The sequence below is a fragment of the Heterodontus francisci genome, chromosome 9 (assembly GCF_036365525.1).
Source record: "Heterodontus francisci isolate sHetFra1 chromosome 9, sHetFra1.hap1, whole genome shotgun sequence".
In the NCBI taxonomy this organism is placed as follows: domain Eukaryota; kingdom Metazoa; phylum Chordata; class Chondrichthyes; order Heterodontiformes; family Heterodontidae; genus Heterodontus; species Heterodontus francisci.
Window position 1 is genome coordinate 52,930,465 of NC_090379.1, and position 20,245 is coordinate 52,950,709.

The 20,245-nt window shown below is 42.8% G+C and overlaps 1 protein-coding gene across 3 annotated transcripts in view; it reads right to left on the reverse strand.

Annotated features, from left to right (window-relative positions):
- Positions 1-1,217: 1,217 nt before the first annotated feature.
- l2hgdh (L-2-hydroxyglutarate dehydrogenase) overlaps positions 1,218-20,245 on the reverse strand; it is a 45,435-nt gene continuing 26,407 nt past the window's right edge. For 2 of the 3 annotated variants that reach the window (XM_068039079.1, XM_068039081.1), the window contains 3 exons: positions 16,365-16,522; positions 15,663-15,794; positions 1,218-1,787 (listed from right to left, as the gene is read on the reverse strand). In XM_068039079.1, coding sequence (XP_067895180.1) covers positions 1,592-1,787; positions 15,663-15,794; positions 16,365-16,522 — 486 coding nt within the window. In that variant the 3' untranslated portion in view covers positions 1,218-1,591. Of the gene's footprint in view, positions 1,788-11,777; positions 11,850-15,662; positions 15,795-16,364; positions 16,523-20,245 lie in introns of all 3 variants that reach the window. The other variant, XM_068039080.1, reaches the window with a different exon arrangement.

Below are 20,245 nucleotides of genomic sequence, written 5' to 3' on the forward strand. Positions count from 1 at the left end.
TGGGATGACTGAGTGAATCCCTTCCCACACCCTGAGCAGGTGAATGGTCTCTCACCAGTGAGAACCCACTGGTGTGTCAGCAGGTTGGTTGAATTAGTAAATCCTTTTCCACATTCGGAGCAAGTGAATGGTCTCTCCACTGTGTGAACTCGCTGATGTGTCAGCAGGTTGTTTGACTAAGTGAATCCCTTTCCACACACAGAGCAGGTGAACAGCCTCTTCCCGGTGTGACTGCATCGATGAGTTTCCAGCTGAAAAGGGTAACTGTCCCCACATTTCCACGGCTCCTTAGACAGAACCTTCCAAACCTGCGATCTCTACCACTTAGAAGGACAAAGGCAGCAGATGCATGGAACCATCACCACCTGCAAGTTCCCCTCCAAGTCACACACCACCCTGACTTGGAACCATATTGCCATTCCTTCACTGTCGCTGGGTCAAAATCCTGGAACTCCTTTCCTAACAGCACTGTGGGTATACCTACCCCACATGGACTGCAGCAGGTCAAGAAGGCAGCTCACCACCACCTTTTCAAGGGCAATTAGGGATGTGCAATAAAAGTTGTCCTAGCCAGCAACGCCCACATCCCCCAAATGAATAAAGAGTTATCTGGGATGTAGCTGAATCATACTGATCAGGACTGCCCCAAGGTTTGATTTCCCACTTGGTGTTGATTTATTTTGCTTCAGCTGGAACAGCGGTATGGATACTACAATTGTCTTCAGTGCCCTTAAGCTACAGAGGGGAAATTCCTCAGGATTCTCACTTTGAAATGCTATTCAGCACCATTTGGTGGATGTACACGTATGCATGCCTGATGAGGAAAGGCAATGAATCACTTGGGCAAGGAACTAGGTGGGTAGCCTACAAGTTTGGTATCAAAAGCTTCAAGATACAAGGAATTAAACTGGAAACTTGTTTTTTTTAAGAATGTACTATTCATTTCTAAATTTCAGTTTCTCTGCACTGAATATACGTATCATTTGTTGTGCAACACGTCAATGCTCCACACAAGCCTCCTCCCATTCTTTCTTCCTCTCACCCTATTAACATGTCCTTCTATTCCTTTCTCCCTCATGTATTTATCTAGCTTCCCTTTAATGCATCTATACTATTTACCTCAACCACTCCGTGTGGCAGTGAGTTCCACATTCTCACCGTCGAGTAAAGAACTATTAAACACTTTTTTAACACAAAACTCAAATAGAGTGAGCTAATTGTTTGAAGTATGATTTATTTGTAAATTAAATTTATTTTCATACATAAGTTTTACAGTTTTCATTTTGTAACCATTTAAGCCGAGGTAACAGAATACATCATAATGATTAGTTATTGGAACCTTTCATATATTCAAATAAGGTGTGTCTGAACTAGTTTGCAAAAAAAAACATCCTACTATCATCAAATTTCAGTGCAACAGTCTTCAGTAGGACTCAATGCTGTAGAAGTATAAAAAGAGGAAGCACATGTACAAACAGGTAATTCAGATATTACTCTGACTTGCCCAGTTTACATCCTGAGTTTTAATATGTTGCCATATTTTGTTGTGCGTGTAATTTAACATTGTTTGAAACATAAAAAATGTAAAATATTACAAATTAAATTTTTTTTCTGCTTCATCAGCAATAATTTCACCAATAGCTAAGGATGAAGTTGCTGCAGGAGAAGGGGCGTTTCGAACATGAAGAACACGGCTCCCAATAGCTCCAAAGCCTCCATCAAACACAAAGTCATCCACGAGATTGCCATCTTTGTCCAAGGCTTGGGCTCTTACTCCAGATGGCCCTCTGCAGAAATATAGCATTACACTAGAGGTTATTTAAATTATATCAGTATACAAAATAATGAGGATAACAAAATTTTTTAAATCCTTTTATGTGGAGAGATTACATTTATTTCTAATTTAAATTATACAGTGTTCTAATCAGAACTGTTCTGATGAAGGGTCACTAACCTGAAACGTTAACTCTGCTTCTCTGTATTTTCAGCATCTCTTGTTTGTGCACAAACTTTTAGTGAATCATGAACAAGGACACCCAGGTCCCTTTGTACATCAACACTTCTCAACCACTCACCATTTAAGAAATACTTTGCCTTTCTGCTTTTTCTACCAAAGTGGATCATTTCGCATTTATTCACTTTATAGTGCATCTGCCATGCTCTTGCCCATTCACTTAGCCTGTCCAAATCTCCTTGAAGCCTCCTTGCGTCCTCCTCACAACTTACATTCCCACCTAGTTTTGTGTCATCAGCAAATTTGGAACTACTACATTTGGTCCCCACATCCAAATCATTTATATAGATTGTGAACAGCTGTGGTCCAAGCTGATCTATGACCTAACTCCACATACCTGCCTTTGCCCCATATTCCTCAAATTTTTGTTGACCAAATGTATGATCAATCTCAGATTTAGAATTAATTGATGTAGCATCAACTGCTCTTTCTGGAAGAGAATTCCAAATTTCTACCACTCTTTGCATGTGAAAATGTTCCCTAACCTCAGATCTCACACATCTGGCACTAATTTTTAAGTCTACTTCCTCTTGTACTAGACTACTTAATAATCAGAAATAGTTTCTCTCTATCTACCTTATCAGCTCACCTTAACCTTCAATTTCAAATCGAATCACCCTTTAACTTTCTAAATTCCAACAACTTGTATTTATATAGCACCTTTAACATAATAAATTAAACGTCCCAAGGTGATTCATAGAGACATAATTAAACAAGATATGATACCGAGCCACATAAGATATTAGGGGCAGATCAGTACAGAGGCGGAGAGGTTTAGGGAAGGAATTCCAGAGCTTAGGACCTTGGCAGCTGAAGGCATGGCCACTATGGTGGAACGATTAAAATTGGGGATGCTCAAGAGATTGCAATTAGAGGAGGGCAGATAGCTGAGGGTTGTTGGGCTGGAGGAGATTAGAGAGATAGGGAGTGGCCAGGCCACAGAGGGATTTGAAAACAAGGATATAAATTTGAAAATTGGAGGTATTGCTCACCTGGGGAATTCCAAGGAATACAACCCTAGTTTGTGTAATCTCTCCTTGTAATTTAACCCTCTGAGTCCAGGTATCAGTTTGGTAAATCAGTGCTGCATTCACTTTAAGGCCAAGATACCCTTCCTGAAGTGTGGTGCCCAGAATTGAACACATTACTACAGGTGTGGTCTAACCAGGGCTTTGTATAGCTGTAGCATAATCTTGTACTCTAGTCCTCTGGATATAAAACCCAGCATTCTATTAGCCTTTTAAAAAATTATTTTCTGTACCTATCCATGACATTTTAATGAACTATGTACATGGATCCCCCAAGTCTCTTTGGACCTCCACCATTTCTAGCTTTTCACCATTACAATGCACTTTCTTACGCATTCATGGGATATAGGCATTGCTGGAAAGGTCACCATTTACTGCCCATTCTTAATTGCCTTAGAGAAGGTGCTAGTGAGTCACCTGCCTGAACTGCTGCAATCCACATGGTGATGGTACTCCCACACTGGTGTAAGGGAGGAAGTGTCAGGTTTTTGACCCACCAATGCTGAAGGAATGATGATATTTCCAAGTCAGGATAGTTTGTGACTTGCAGGTGAACTTGCAGGTGATGGAGTTCCCATGTGCCTGCTATCCTTGTCCTTCTAAGTGGTAGATGTTGCAGGTTTGGGAGGTGCTGTCAGAGACGCCTTGGTGCACTGCTACAGTACATCTTGTAGATGGTACACAATACAGCCACAATGTGCCGGTGGTGGATGGTGTGAATGTTTAACATGGTGGATGGGGTGTCAATAAAGTATGGTTCTTTGTCTTGGATGGTGTCAAGCTTCGAGTGTTGATGGAGCTGCACTCATCCAGGCAAATGAAGGGTATTCTATTACACTCCTGATTTGTGCCTTCGGGATGGTGGAAAGAGTCAGAGAGTGAGTTACTCACTGCAGAATACCCAGCCTCTGACCTGCTCTTGTAGCCACAGTATTTATGTGGCTTGTCCATTTAAGTTTCTGGTCAATGTCGACCACCAGGATGTTAATGGGGTGATATACAGAGATGGCTTTGAATGTCAAGGGTAAGTGGTTAGACTCTCTTATTGGAGATGGTCATTGCCTGGCATTGTGTGGTGTGGACATTAGTTGACAGCTCAAACTTAAATACAAGAATATAAGAACATAAGAAACAGGAGTTGGAGTAGGCCATTTGACCCTTTGAGTCTGCTCCACCGTACAAAATCATGGATGATCTTCTACCTCAACTCCACCTTCCTGCACTACCTCCATATCGCTTAACACTCAATGACTGAGCATTCACAGCTCTTTAGGGTACAGAATTCCAAAGATTCACAACCACTTGAGCAAATAAATTTCTCATCGGTCCTAAATAGCCATCCCCTTATTCCAATTCTGTGACCCCGTATGCTAGATTCCCCAACCAGAGGAAACATTTTCTCAGCATCTACCCTGTCAAGCCCCTAAAGAATTTTATATGTTTCAATTAGATCAACTGCCATTCTTCTAAACTCCAGGAAATATAGGCCTAGTCTACTCAATCCCTCCTCATAGGACAATCCAGTCATCCCGGGAACCAGTCCAGTGAACCTTCTTTGCACTCCCTCTAGGTATGGCCTCTCCTATGCCCTGTATAACTGTAATAAACTTCTTTGTTCTTATACTCCAATCCCTTTATAACACAACATATCATTTATTCCTAATTCTTTGCTGTACTTGCATGTTTACTTTATGATAATTCATGTACAAGGACACCCAGGTCCCTCTGAATGCAAACATTTCCCAGCCCTCACAATTCAAAACAAAATTCAGCCTTTTTATATTTCCTACCAAAGTGGATAGCTTCACACTTCACCACATTATATTCCATCTACCATGTTCTTTTCCCACTCACCCAACCTGTCTATATCCCTCTGCAGCCTCTTTGCATCCTCTGCATCACTTACTTTCCCAACTAACTTTGTCGTCCAGCTCTTGCTGTAGGCATAGAAAATTAGAAAATAGAAGCAGGAGCAGGCCATTCGAGCCTGCTCCGCCATTCATTATCATTGCTGATCATCCAACTCAGTAACCTGTTCCCGCTTTCGCCCCATACCCTTTGATCCCTTTAGACCCAAGAGCTATATCTAATTCCTTCTTGAAAACATACAATGTTTTGGCCTCAACTGCTTTCTGTGGTAGCGAATTCCACAGGCTCACCACTCTCTGGATGAAGAAATTTCTCCTCATCTCAGTCCTGAAAGGTTTACCCCTTATCCTTTGACTATGACCCCTGGTTCTGGACTCCCCCACCATCGGGAACATCCTTCCTGCATCTACCCTGTCAAGTCCTGTTAGAATTTTATAGGTTTCTATGAGATCCCCCCTCACTCTTCTGATCACTAGTGAATATAATCCTAACCGACTCAATCTCTCCTCATGCATCAGTCCCACCATCCCAGGAATCAGTTTGGTAAACCTTCACTGCACTCCCTCTAAAGCAAGAACATCCTTCCTCAGATAAGGAGACCAAAACTGCACACAATATTCCAGGTGTGGCCTCACCAATTGCAGCAAGACATCCCTGCTCCTGTACTCGAATCCTCTCGCTATGAAGGCCAACATACTATTTGCCTTCACATCATCACGTAACGCAGGGAAGTGGGGAGAGAGCGGGGTGGAGAGGAAGCAGTCGCAGACGACTTCAATATCTGGGGAGTTGTGAATGGGACCAAGCATTGCGCAATCAGGCAACCTCCCTACTTCTGACCTTATGATAGAGGGAAGGCTATTGGTGAAGCTGGTTGGGCCTAGGACACTACTCTGAGGAACTCCTGCAGCGATGTCCTGAGGCTGAGGTGACTGGCCTTCAACAACCATAACCATTTTCCTTTGTGCTAGTTATGGGTCCAGCCAATGGAGAATTTTCCCAGATTTCCATTGACTTTAATTTTACAAAGTGATTCCTAACAATGCAGCCGGCCACGGACAACATAAAACTACGCCAAGCTGTGCACATGCGCAAACCGGCTCATGCCTTCTGCGCATGCACGGCGTTCCACATTGCTAGGACAGGTTGGTGCATGCGTCATCACGTAACGCAGGGTGGTGGTGGAGCAGGAGGTGGAGGAAGCCCCCCACCCCCCAGCCACTAACTGCAGGCCGCTCACTCCCCACTTACCAACCCCCCCTACCCACCGCCTGCTCTCTCCGGCCACTCGCTCCCTGCGTCTCCCCCCCGCTCATTGCCCACTCCCCACCTCCTCTCTCCGGCCGCTCACTGCCTGCTCCCCCCCTGCTCTCTCCGGCCATTGTGTGCTGCCATGGGTTTACTTTGCCTTTCTGTGATTACTTGAGCTGCGCCATTTTTAGTCCTGGCAGCTGCCAGAACATCGCAGACTGTGACGTTTTAGTGGAACAGGCTAGATTTGCGCATGTGCCAGTACAGCGCCACCTTGTGGTTGCTCTGTTGGCAAATGCAGCCTCAACTTTACTAGGGCTCCTTGTTGCCATACTCAGTCAAATGCTGCCTTGATGTTAAGAGCAGTCACTCTCACTTCAACTCTGGAATTCAGATCATTATGGAACAGGACTGTAATGAGGTCTGGTGCCAAGCAGTCCTGGCTGAACCTAAACTGAGCATTGGTGAGCAGCTTTTAGTGAGTAAGAGCCACTTAATACCACTGTCAATGACACCTTCCATCACTTTGCTGCTGATTCACAAAGGGCTGATGGGACAGTAATTGGCAAAATTGGATTTGCCTTGCTTTTTGTGGACAGAATATACTGGGGCAATTTTACACTTTGTCAGTGTTGTAGCTGTACTGGAACAGCTTGGCTAAAGGCATGGCTAGTTCTGGAGCACAATACTTCAGCACCACAGGAGGGATGTTGTCAGGCTTATAGCCTTTGCTGTATCCAGTGAGCTCAGCTGCTTAGTTATCATGTGGAGTGAATCAAATTGGCTGGAGACTGGATTCTGTGATGGTGGGGGCCTCAGGAGGAGGCTGAGATGGATCATTCACTCAATACCTTTGGCTGAAGATGACTGCAAACATTTCAGCCTTTTGCAGTCATGTTGGGCTCTGTCATCATTCAGGCTAGAGCTGTCCATGGAGCCTTCTCCTCCTGTTGGTTGTTTAATTATCCATCATCATTCACAGATGTGGCAGCACTGCAGACCCTGATCTATCCCTTTCAGGTCTAATGTGGATGATCGCACACTGGTCAACACTGAAATTTTCTGTGACAGTTTTGGCCATTCACTTAGTTATCAGTGTGTCAGAGTCGTTACGGCACAGAAGGAGGACCTTCTGCCCCTCAAGTCTCTTAGAGCAATCCAATCAGTCCCATGAACTCATTCTATACCCATTGCCCTGCAAGTTTATTTCCTTCAAGTGCCCATCCAATTTCCTTCTGCAATCAATGATCATCTCTGCTTCCACCATCCTCACAGGCAGAGTGATCCAGGTCATTACCACTAACTGCGTTAAAAAAAGTTCTTCCTTACATCTCTTGTCCAAAATCCAAATTCTGCATCCCCTAATCCTTGTACAATCAGGTAATGAGAACAGCTTTTCTGTGACCACCTTACCTAAACCTGCCATAATCTTGTATTCAAGTCTCCCCTTAATCTCCTTTGCTCCAAGGAGAACAATCCCAGATTCTCCAACCTAACCTTGTTAGCTAAAATCCTAAGCTAAAATCCCTGAGAGAAGGGTGGAAATTGGAAGCAATGTTGATGAAATTTGAGTTCAGGGTGAGAGTGGGAAACGGCACCGATACAGTCATCAATTTACCAGAAAAGCTGGTGAGGGAGGGGGGTCTGAATAGGACTGGAAGGAATGTTCCACATATCCCACAAAAAGACAGACATAGCTAGGACTCTTGTGGGTACCCATAGCAACACCTTTTATTTGAAGAAAGTGAGTGAGTTAAAGGAGAAGATGTTCAATGTGAGAACAAGTTCAGCCAGACGGAGCAGGGCAGTTGTGGATGGAGACTGGCTGGGCCTCTGTTCTAGGAAGAATTGGAGAGCTCTTAGACCATCCTGGTGGGGGATGGAGATGTAGAGTGATTGGACATCCAGGGTGATCAATACTCATACGACCATCTCCTTTTAATTTTATGCTTCCACCTACACTGCTTGCAATGCCGCCTCTCTGTGTCATTGGCAAACTTGGATATGTGGTTCACTATCCCATTATTTAAGTCATTAATAAATTCAGTGAATAGTTGAGGCCCCAACACAGATCCCTGTGGGAAACCACTAGTCACATCCTGCCAAATAGAGACTACCTGCCCAATATCCCTGCTGTCTATCTCCTGCCGCTCACCCAACTTCCTAACCAGGTCAATAATTTGCCTTCAATTCCATAAACTTCAACTTTAGCTAACAGTTTATCAGGGTTTTTATCTACTGCCTTCTGGAAGTCCATATAAGTAACATCCATAGATGTTCCCCTGTCCATTATTGTAATCCTTGCTTCAAAAGTTACAATGGTTCAGGAGAAAGTCAAGTTTATTTACTCGTGCCTCAGTCAGAGATTGTGGGTTTGAGCCCCATGCCAGGATTTAAGTATAAAACCAAGGTTAACACTTCAATGAAGTAGTGAGAACTAGAGTACTTCAGATGAGAAATTAAACCAAGGTCTGGTCTGCCTGTTACAGTGGTTCAGAGGTGCAGTAAAAATTTCATTATGCTATTTGAAGAAAGGCATGGAAGTTCCCACAGCCGAGGCAAAATTCCTCTCAGTGAACACTACCAAATGTAAATTGCGGTTTATGAAACCTTACTATGCACAAAAAGGTTTCCATGTTAACTTAAACAACAATCAGTAATTGCACTTCAAAATAATTTATTCACAACGTTTTGGGATATTTTAGAGCAATGTGATAGGATCCGACCTAAATGCATGTCCTTTCTTTAGGTGGATCAGAATGTTAACAGAAATCCAAACTCAGGCTTCCGGCCCTACCACGCCAATGAACTAGCCATAATCAAAGTCACAAATTACAATCTCTGTAACTGTGACTACAATGCAATATCCCTTCTTATCCTTCTTGACCTCTCTGCATCCTTTGACATGGTGGACCACAGCTCCTGCAATGCCTCTCTTCTACTGTCCAGCTCAATAAAATTCAGTCATTCGGTTCCACTCTTGCCTATTCAACTATGGCTGGAGATCTTCAGCACCCTTCCCACCCTGCATTGTTTATCACTGGAGTCCCCCAAGGACCTATCCTTGGCTCATCTGCCTCTCGACATCATCATCCAAAGATATGGGGGCAGTTTCCCCATGTATGCTGGCAATGCGCAGCTCCATCTCTCCATCATCTTTCATTGCCTCTGTGTTGTCAGACTGCTTGTCCAATGTACAATTCTGGATGAGCCACAGTTTTCTCCAGTTAAACACTTCGAAGGCCAAAGCCAGCATTTTCAGCCCCTGCCACAAACTCAGTGCCCCAATCACCGATTCCATCCCTTCAAGCAAATTGCCTCTGTTGAGCCAGATTATCTGCAAGCGGAGCTTTCAGCTTGAACTGGAGCTGAGCTTTCAACCCTATATTTTGTTTGTTAAAGACTGCCTACTCCTACCTTTGTACCATTACCCACATACCTCCTGCCTTACCTATCTGCTGCAGAAACATTCATCAATGTCATTGTCGCATTCAGACTCAACTATTCCGTTGCTCTCCTGATCAACTGTGTATTCATCCTCTAGAATTTTTAACATTTTTTTTCATGGGATGTGAACGTCGTTGGCAACACCAGCACTTGTTGCCCATCCCCAATTGCCCTAGAGAAGATGGTGGTGAGCCACTTTCTTGAACTACTGCCATCCATCTGGTGTAGGTACACCCGCAGTGCTGTTAGGGTGGGAGTTCCAGGTTTTTGACCCGGCAACAGTCAAGGAATGGTGATATAGTTCCAAGTCAGGATGGTGTGTGGCTTGGCGGGGAACTTGCAGGTGGTGTGTTCCCATGCATCTGCTGCCCATGTCCTTCTGGGTGGTAGAGATCGTGGGTTTGAAAGGTGCTGTTGAAAGAGGCTTGGTAAGTTGCTGCAGTGCATCTTGTAAATGATGTACATTGCTACTGGTGGTGGAGGAAGTGAATGTTTAAGGTGGTGGATGGGCTGCTGATTAAGTGGGCTGCTTTGTGTTGGATGGTGTTAAACTTCTTGAATGCTGTTGGAGCTGCACTCATCCAAGCAAGTGGAGAGTATTCCATCACACTCAGGGCTTGTGCTTTGTAGATAATGGACAAGCTTTGGGGAAAACAGGAGGTAAGTTACTCGCCACAGAATTCCCAGCCTCTGACCTTCTCTTGTAGCCACAGTATTGATATGGCTGGTCCAGTTAAGTTTCCGGTCAATGGTAACCCCCCAGGATGTTGATGGCGGGGGATTCAGCAATGGTAATCCGTAGAATGTCAAGGAGAGATGGTTAGATTCTCTCTTGTTGGAGATGGTCATTGCCTGGCACTTGTGTGGCATGGATGTTACTTGCCACTTGTCAGCTCAAGCCTGTACGTTGTCCAGGTTTTGCTGCATGTGGATACGGACTGCTTCAGTATCTGAGGTGGCATGAATGGTACGGACCACTGTGCAATCATCAGTGAACATCCCCACTTCTGACCTTATGATGGAGGGAAGGTCATTGATGAAGCAGCTTAGATAGTTGAGCATAGGACAGTACCCTGAGGAACTCCTGCAGTGATGTCCTAGGGCTTAGATGTTTGGCTTTCAACAACCACAACCATTTTCCTTTGTGCCAGGTATGACTCCAACCAGTGGAGAGTTTTCCTCCCCGATTTCCACTGATTTCAGTTTTGCTAGGGCTCCTTGATGCCACACTCTGTCAAATGCTGCCTTGATTTCAAGGGCGGTCACTCTCACCTCACCTCTTGAATTCAGCTCTTTTGTCCACGTTTGGACCAAGGCTGTAATGAGGTCTGGAGCTGAATGGCCCTGGCGGAACCCAAACCCAACATTGGTGAGTAGGATGTTTCTGAGTACCTGTCACTTGACAGCACTGTTGACAACACCTTCCATCACTTTTCTGATGATCATGAATAGACCAATGGGGTGATATTTGGCTGGATTGAATTTGTCCTGCTCATTTCAGCTCATCCAAAACTCTGGTGACTACATCCTTCCTGCACCGAGTCCTGATCATTTTTGTCCTTGTTGACCTGTATTTGGCTCCCAATTGCTCAATGCCTCAAATTTAAAATTCTCATCTTCATATTTAAATTACCTCAGGTCTCTCCCTTCCCTATCTCTAACACTTGACAACCATAGAATCCTGTGAGAATTGTTACTACAATATAGCATTTTGTGCATATCACACATCTTTTGTCCCACCATTGATGTGGCTGTGCCTTCAAATGTCTAGGCTATATGCTTTGGAAGTCCCTCCATCTCTCCGCCTCCCTTTCCTCCTTAAAACCACTTTGACCATAGAATCATAGAAAAGTTATGGCAGAGAAGGAGGCCATTCAGCCCATTGTGTCTGCGCTGACCAAGTTTTTAGTTACCGTTCCTAATATCTCTTTGACTTAGAGAGAACATGGCAGAAGGGATACAATAAGGCAAAGTGTGAACTATCCACATTGATAAGAAAAATAAAATACTTTTTCAATGGTGAGAGACTAGGAAATGTTTGCATTCAGGGGGACCTAGGTGTCCTTGTACATGAATCACAAAGTTAACATGCAGTTACAGCTAGCAATTTGGAAAGCAAACAGCTTTTGCTACAGAAGGATTGGAGTATAAGAGTAAAGAAGTCTTACCACAATTATACAAGGCATTGGTGAGGCCACATGTACCGTGTGCAGTTTTGCCTAAGGAAGGACGTACTTGCCCTAAAGGGAGTGCAACAAAGGTGGAATGACAGTGAGGAGATATTGAGTAGACTAGGCCAATAATCCCTGGACTTCAGAAGAATGAGGGGTGATCTAATTGAAACATATAAAATTCTTAAGGAGCTTGACAGGGTAGATACAGAGATAATGTATCCTCTGGCTAGGGAATTTAGAACACAAGATCACAGTCTTAGAACAAGGGGTTGGCCATTTAGGACGTAGGAGAAATTTCTTAACTCAAAGGGTTGTGAATCTTTGGAATTCTCTACCCCAGAGAGCTGTGGATACTCATTCGTCAAGTAAAGACAGAGGTCGATAGATTTTTGGGCGCTAGGGGTATTAAGGCCTATGGGAATTGTATGGGAAAGTGGATTTGAGGTAGATCAGCCATGATCTTGGTGAATAGCGGTACAGGCTCAAAGGCCAAATGGCTCACTCCTGCTCCTATTTATGTTCTTATGTCTTATTTGGTCTCCGTGAAATGCCTTTGGAAATTTTTCTATTTTGAAGGCACCATATAACTGCAAATTGTTGCTGTTTTAGTAGTACCTAACATCTAATCTAGTTCAAAAGCAAAATACTGTGGATGCTGGAAATCTGAAATAAAAGCACAACATTTCAGAAAAACTCAGCAGGTTTGGCAGCATCTGTGGAGAGAAAAAGAGTTAATGTTTCAGGTCTGTGACCTTTCATTGGAACTCCTTTGCAATGCAAGGTCACAGACCTGAAATGTTAATTCGGTTTCTCTCTTCACAAATGCTGCCAGACCTGCTGAGTATTTCCAGCATTTTCTGATCTAATCTAGTTACTTGCTTTAATAATATACAATTGTGTCCCCGACCCTCCTAATCTACCTAGTTTGCACAGTTTATCACTTGGACTGAGTCTAATACTTATCGTTATATTAAACACCTCAACTAAATCTTCTCAAAAACTATGCTTTCAAAAGTAAAAAGGCCCCAGCTCTCTTAGGCTATTGTTATGACCAAGTGAGAAAGAGATCTAGGGTTCCCTTTCAGCCTTCACCTGGTCTTTCTTACTGTAACAGGGTTTAATTTTAAACCCCTTGGTGAATCCTTGTTTCCAATTATAAGGCAAAGAAACCAGCACAAACATGCGTTCTTAGGTTTAAAGAAGAAAAGTTGAAATTTATTAAATTTAAACTTTAATTCAGTTAATGCCTACGGATACACGCCACACTGGCATGCATAAGCGATATACACATGCAAATAGAGGCAGAAAAGAGAAGAAAAAATAAATAAAGTGGAAAGGTTTGAGGCAATATCTAAAGAGTTTTTGTTCCAGTTCTTCGAGCTCACTGTAGAGTCCTTGATTGTAGGTAGATCTTGCTTTTCGTTGGGGCCCAGCATTCTTCTTAAACCTTGTTCGCTGTAGGAGACTTTTCTCTCTTGGGGTTCATGTTGATTCAGAGGCTTGCGAGAAAGAGATGGGAGCAGACAGGAGAGAGATCTTCTTAGTCCAAGAGCAAACAGACTTTCTGCCCAAACTGTTTGTACAAATTCAAAAACCTCAGGTTGCCCAGCAGGTTAATCATGTGATTAGCTGGTTTGACCATGTCAGTTTGTGCATTCAGCCATCTTAGCAGTCAACCTGGAATGCGAGCTCCCCCACCTTCAACGTCTGGTGATCAAAAGTCCATTGTGGGTTGAATGTGTCAGGGAATGGCTGCTTTGTCCTTCCAAACACTGTCTGTTAATATACAAATGTCTTTTCCAGCCACGGCTGATCTGATTAACAAGTCCTTTCTTCACTGTAGTAACAGTTTAAAATCAATGTTCATGACAAAATCATTCTTGGCAGCTGGGGACCTAGCATGACACTATTCCAATAGCTAGTTTAAGGGTCCTCAGTTATCACTTTAGTGGATTTTCTCTGAACCTTTTCTAGAGCTTTGATATTCCCCACTTGAGGGGACCAAAACTGGATACAGTATTCTAGATGTAGCCTGGCAAAGGCCTTATACAGAGTAAGGATAGTATTTCTTTTTATTCAGTTGTCCTGGCAATGTATCCGAACATTCCACTTGCTTTTGTAATATCCTGAGATACTGGACCTGGATCTTTAATGATTCATGCACTTATAACCCTTCTGCCACTTGGCAATCTTGAGCATGCAACCCTGCATGATGATACATTTAATAGTTTCTTAAACAGTTCCAAGGTTCTCACCTCTACATCATCATCTGAAAGGCTATTCTGTGTGCTGATCATACTTTCTGGTATGAGTATTAAATTTACCTTTTACTAGTTTGAACTTTTCTCCCCTTCTCCTACTCTCTCAAATTATTTTAAAGTACTACTTCGGACTTACCTTTCCTATATCATTAACTATCTTGCAGACTTCTAGAAAATCATCCCTCAGATTGAGAAGCCCAAGTTTCTCCAGTATTTCCTTATAACTTAGACAGTTTACGTTAGGGATCAGCCTAATCTGCACTGTCTCCTGCACGTGAAGATCTCCCTAGGTTCTCAGCAAGCACAGCTGAGCAGTCCAATCAGAGCTCTGTACATTTTGATCATAATATCTTCTGACTTCTTATTGTTCTGGCTATGCAGTTAAGCTTTGTTAATTGTTGATCTATATTGGTTGGACATGTTAAGCATCAACCCACCAAGACTCCCAAAACTCTGAACTAAATTTAATTCCAACAGATTGGAGAACAGCATTGAAGCACAAGTAGTATACAAATTTTGCATTTAAAAAGAACAAATCAGACCCTCAATATTTAGCCATCACAACCAACTTAAATAATCTGATTAAGAAAAAACGCAGTGTACTGAATTTAGAAGTGGTCTTTTCCCCATAGGAATGCTGTAGCCCCAAACACCCCTTCCAGATGAAATAGCGATTTATTTGTGCTTCTTTCAATTTAGTATACTGTAATCATTGTTCACAATGCAGTCCTCTATACATTAGGGAGATGAAACACAGTTTGGGTAACCACTTTATGGAATACTTCCTTTCTGTTTGCATACATGACCTTGAGTTTTCGGTCACCTGTCATTTTAATTCTCTGCGCCACTCCCACACTGACCCCTCTGTCCTTGGCCTCCTACACTGTTCAAATGAAGCTCAACAAAGCTCAAGGCACAGCATCTCATCTTTCAATTAGGCACTTTACAGCTTTCTGGAATCAAGTGAATTCAACAATTTCAGATCATAATCACTGCTCCCATTTCAGACAGCAGCTATTGGTCATGACTCTGCTATTGCCATTTATACCTCCTAGACCCATCTTTTGTTACTTCATTTATCTTATTACCATCCCACTTTTTCACCCCTATCTCTTTTGGCATTTAATCTCTCCTGCCTTCCAGCCTAATGCAGAACTTTCCTTTTGGTCTATGCTCCCTTCTTTGCCTCTGTGCTTGCTTAAAATCTGTTACATATCTATTTTTTTCCCAGTTCTGATGAATGGTATTTAACCTGAAATATTAACTGTTTCTCTTTCCATAGATGCTGGCTGACTGCTGAGTATTTTGAATATTTTCTGTTTTATTTCAGATTTCCAGTATTTGTTTTATTTTTTGTGTTGTTGTAATAATTAATTGATCAAGCAACAGACTGATGGCATGGTCTCCATTAACATTTTCTACTTTATTTGGAGGTTAGTAAAAATTAAAGTCAACATTTTCTCTGACAACTACAAACTGATCTATAGAGGGATCTAATGAAGTAACAGTAAAACCATTTTGGTGGTGGCAACAAACAGAAGGCAGCTAGAGAAAAAGTAAATCAGAAGTGGAGGTGAAAACTATCGAGATTCAATGTACATACACTCTTACTACTCACCTCGTGACATCATTGACAGTCAAGTTTGGGATGTACCGCTGAAGCTGTTTCACTTGGGCACTGATAACGATCCCTCTGTACATTTCGTTGAGGCCAAATGCTACATTTTTCAGTACAAGTTTTTGAACGCCACTGGTAAAGACAAGGTGGAGAAATTTTTCTATGCTTCGGACAATCTCAAATTAATTGCAGATATAAACTGGAACCCACTTCCAAACTTTAACATACTATGAATTAAGTTATTTTTATAAAAATTTGAACAATCAAATCGTTCTTATTTAAAAGTTACATTTTCATACAAATGTATGTGTATATCACATACATCAAAAACAGTTCTAGAAGGAAGTATATGATATGAACCCCAAGATCTGTAACAAGATGAATTGCCTTTCAAGTATGTACTTTTCTTATAAAAGTTAGCAAGTTTCAGATTTTTTTAAAATCACGAGTAGGTATCAAGGCAAAGACAAAGTTCTTAAAGCAGTTTAATTTTAGTGATTAAAAATGCTATCAGGTGTGTTTTGAACGGCAATATTAGTTTTCATTGTAAGTAATTTACAGTTTACAGCTAACGAGCAAGTCTAATTAAAAGGGCATACTAGAGATTTAACAGTTTAGTCAATGTTGAAAGATACAATTTTAAAATTATTCAGTAATCCATTAATATATTGCAGAGATTCAAGTCTGAAATCTAGTGCATACCTATAGCATACAGCATCTGTAAAATCGCGCATGTCAAAGTCAAAAACATTGTAACCTTCTCGTTTAAATGCCAAAACTGCATTGGGCCCAAGCCAGACACTACCATTCATTCTGGGTGTAAAGTGCACGCCAAGGAAAGGAAACTTTGGGTCAGGAACCTACAAAAGTGAAAGACAGACAGTTTAAAAGGATCCCATTGAAGAAACACTTTTCATTCTAATTGTTTAATCAACTATTCAAAAACTAAAAGGATCAGACACAATTTCTAACAAAAGGCTTTGTTGATTAGATGATATGCAGTTTGGTCTACTGTAGTGCGATGACATGGCCTATCCATAAACAATACAATCACACTGGCTACAGTTTTCCATCTATAGAAAGGGAAGCACTTATCTCAGTGCCATTCTACTTGGCTTGCTAAATTAGAATGAAATTCTCATTGATTTTTATATATATATATAAAATATATATATATAAAAATCAATGTATAAAAAAATAGCACTCATAGCACTTGTATGCCTCACATTTTGCATCGCTATGAAGCAATTTACAGCAAAAGATAAGCAGAACTTCAACAAAATAAGCGGTTTGACATGTCTCTGACTGCCTTGTTTTTCACATGTTTACACTTCAACAGTAACCTACAAAAACCCAGTTGAAAAACCAAGTTTAAAAAGAGCTCTTTAATTGCCTTCATGAGAGGGGAGGCAATTAAAAAACAATAATAATTTAGTCAAACCACAAGACCAACACACTGCAAAAGTGTCAAGTACAAAGACACACAGCACTATTTGAACTTTAAACATATTAAAGAACATCTACAGCAACAAACTGCACTATTAAGAAAAAGAAAATTAATTATCATATATAGTCAATCAGCCAACATCCAAACTAAAGTATAATCAATTAGCCTCATGTATAATGTTACCTGAACCCATTATTTATTCAATAAATTATTGAAATTTATTCAGAGCCTTCTAATATTCTCTATGGCCTTGAAATTCCTGGGGACTGTTCCACAGGGATAAGGCAATTTACTTTTTTTCCAAAATATACTTTATTCATAAAAATCACATTCCCAAACAGTTTCAAACAGCATCAAGTCAAAAAATACAAACAGTGCAAAGATCAGTTTCCTTCTATACAATCATGAGTTGCCTCACAACCCTTCCATTTCATTGTCATGCCATATACATTTTTACATTTACAGCATACAAAATTTTCCCGATACAGTTCGAGGGGTTTCCCATGGATCCAGCCCCTCAGTTCAGCTTGGTGGGGGGACCTTACACTGTGGTCTTTCCCCATTGAGCCTTTGCTGCGGCTGCCCCAAGCTTTAGTGCGTCCCTCAGCACGTAGTCCTGGACCTTGGAATGTGCCAGTCTGCAACATGCGGTGGTGGACAACTCTTTGCGCTGGAAGACCAGCAAGTTTCGGGCAGACCAAAGGGCGTCTTTCACCGAATTGATAGTCCTCCAGCAGCAGTTGATGTTTGTCTCGGTGGGCGTCCCTGGGAACAGCCCGTAGAGCACAGACTCGTGTTACAGAGCTGCTTGGGATAAACCTCGACAAAAACCACAGCATCTCTTTCCACACCTGCTTTGCAAAGACACATTCCAGGAGGAGGTGGGCGACTGTCTCTTCCCCACCACAGCCACCGCGGGGGCATTGCGCGGAGGGGGCGAGACTTCGAACGTGCATGAAGAATCTGACGGGGAGGGCCCTTCTCACCACCAGCCAAGCTACATCTTGGTGCTTGTTTGAAAGTTCTGGTGATGAGGCATTCCGCCAAATGACTTTGGCAGTCTGCTCGGGGAACCATCCGACAGGATCCCCCGTCTCCTTTTCCCGTAGGGCCTTGAGGACGTTCCGTGCAGACCACTACCTGATGGATCGGTGGTCAAAGGTGTTTTCCTGCAGAAACTGCTCCACGAAGGATAGGTGGTACGGCACGGTCCAACTGCATGGAGTGTTCCGCAGCAATGTGGTTTTTGACCAGGCCCATCCTTCGCAACACCGGGGACAGATAGAACCTCAGCACGTCGTGACACTTGGAGTTTGCGTACTGGAGATCTACACACAGCTTGATGCAGCCACACACAAAGGTGGTCATCAGGATGAGGGCCACGTTGGGTACATTTTTCCCGCCCTTGTCCAGAGGTTTGAACATCGTGTCTCTCCGGACCCGGTCCATTTTGGATCCCCAGATGAAGCGGAAAATGGCTCGGGTGACTGCCACAGTGCAGGAGTGGGGTATGGGCCAGACCTGCGCCACGTACAGCAACTACATGAGCGCCTCGCACCTGATGACCAGGTTCTTACCCACAATGCAGAGAGATCGCTGCCCCCACATGCCCAACTTTTGTCGTACCTTGGCTACTCGCTCCTCCCAAGTTTTGGTGCACGCCCCGGCCCTGCCGAACCATATCCCCAGCACTTTCAGGTAGTCAGACCTGACGGTGAAGGGGACAAAGGATTGGTCAGCCCAGTTCCCAATTTACATGGAAAGGGTGTGCACGGTGCTTCTGCCAGAACCCTTCAGTGACACCTGCCTTACCACTCTGCTTGAGTTGCTCCAATATACTTCTGGGTCATAAACGTTTTCAAATTTTTGTTTAAAAAACTGCCAGCCGAGCTTTTGTCCCAGCAGACAAAAGCTAATTGCTGACCTTAGTCTAGTAAATATTTGTGGCTTTTTACAGTCTCCAATAGTACTCGCACTGGCTTCAGCTGGCCAGAGTTCTATTGAGACCTGCTGAGGGCATAATGGGTAGAATTCCCACATGCACTCAGTCGACAGGAGGAAGATCCACTCATCGCGTCATTGGAATCCTTGCACAATCTAGTTCCAACAACAACTTTTATTTGAGTCATACCTTTAACGTAGTAAAATGTCCCAAGGTGCTTCACAAAAGCTCCAAACTCCATTCCCTAACTGCAGACTCCATTCCTCGACCTGGCAACAGACTGAGATTAAGTCAGTCCGTTTGCAATCTTGGTGTCACATTTGACTCGGAGATGAGCTTTCGACCTCCTATTCATACCATCACTAAGGCTTCCTATTTCCACCTCCGTAACATTGCACGACTTAGCCCCGTTTCAGCTCATCTGCTGCCTTCACTACCTCATCTTGACTATTCCAACATACTCCTGGCTGGTCTCCCACATTCTACTGTCCGTAAACTTGAGGTCACACAAAACTCTGGTGCTCGTGTCTTAACTCGCACCAAGTTCCGTTCCCGTCACTCCTGTGCTCGTTGACTTACATTGGCTCCCAGCCAAGCAAAGTCTTGATTTCAAAATTCTCATCCTTGTTTTCAAACCCCTCCATGGCCTCGCCCTCCCTATCTCTGTAATCTTCTCCAGCCCCACAACCCTCCAAGATATCTGCACTCCTCTAATTCTGGCCTTGTACATCCCCAACTTTAATCGCTCTACCATTGTTGGCTATGCTTTCAGTTGCTTAGGCCCCAAGCTTTGGAATGCCCTCCATAAACATCTTCACCTCTCCACCTCACTTTCCTCCTTTAAGACACTCCTTAAAACCTACTTCTTTGACCAAGCTTTTGGCCATCTGACCCAATCTCTCCTTTTGTGGTTTGGTGTCACATTTTGTTTTATAATGCTCCTGTAAAGTGCCTTGGGACGTTTCATTACATTAAAAGCGCTATATAAATCTTAAGTTGATGTTACAAAACAATATTTAACCCAAACCAGATGAAGAGACACCAGAGTAGGTGTTAAGAAGCGTTGTAAAGGAGGAAAAAGGAAGAGAGGCTGAAAGGTTTTAGGAAGCAAATTCTAGAGCCTAGGGCCTTCCCAACTGAAAGCATGATTGCCAATGGTGGAACAATTAAAATCAGGAATGCTCAAGAAGCCAG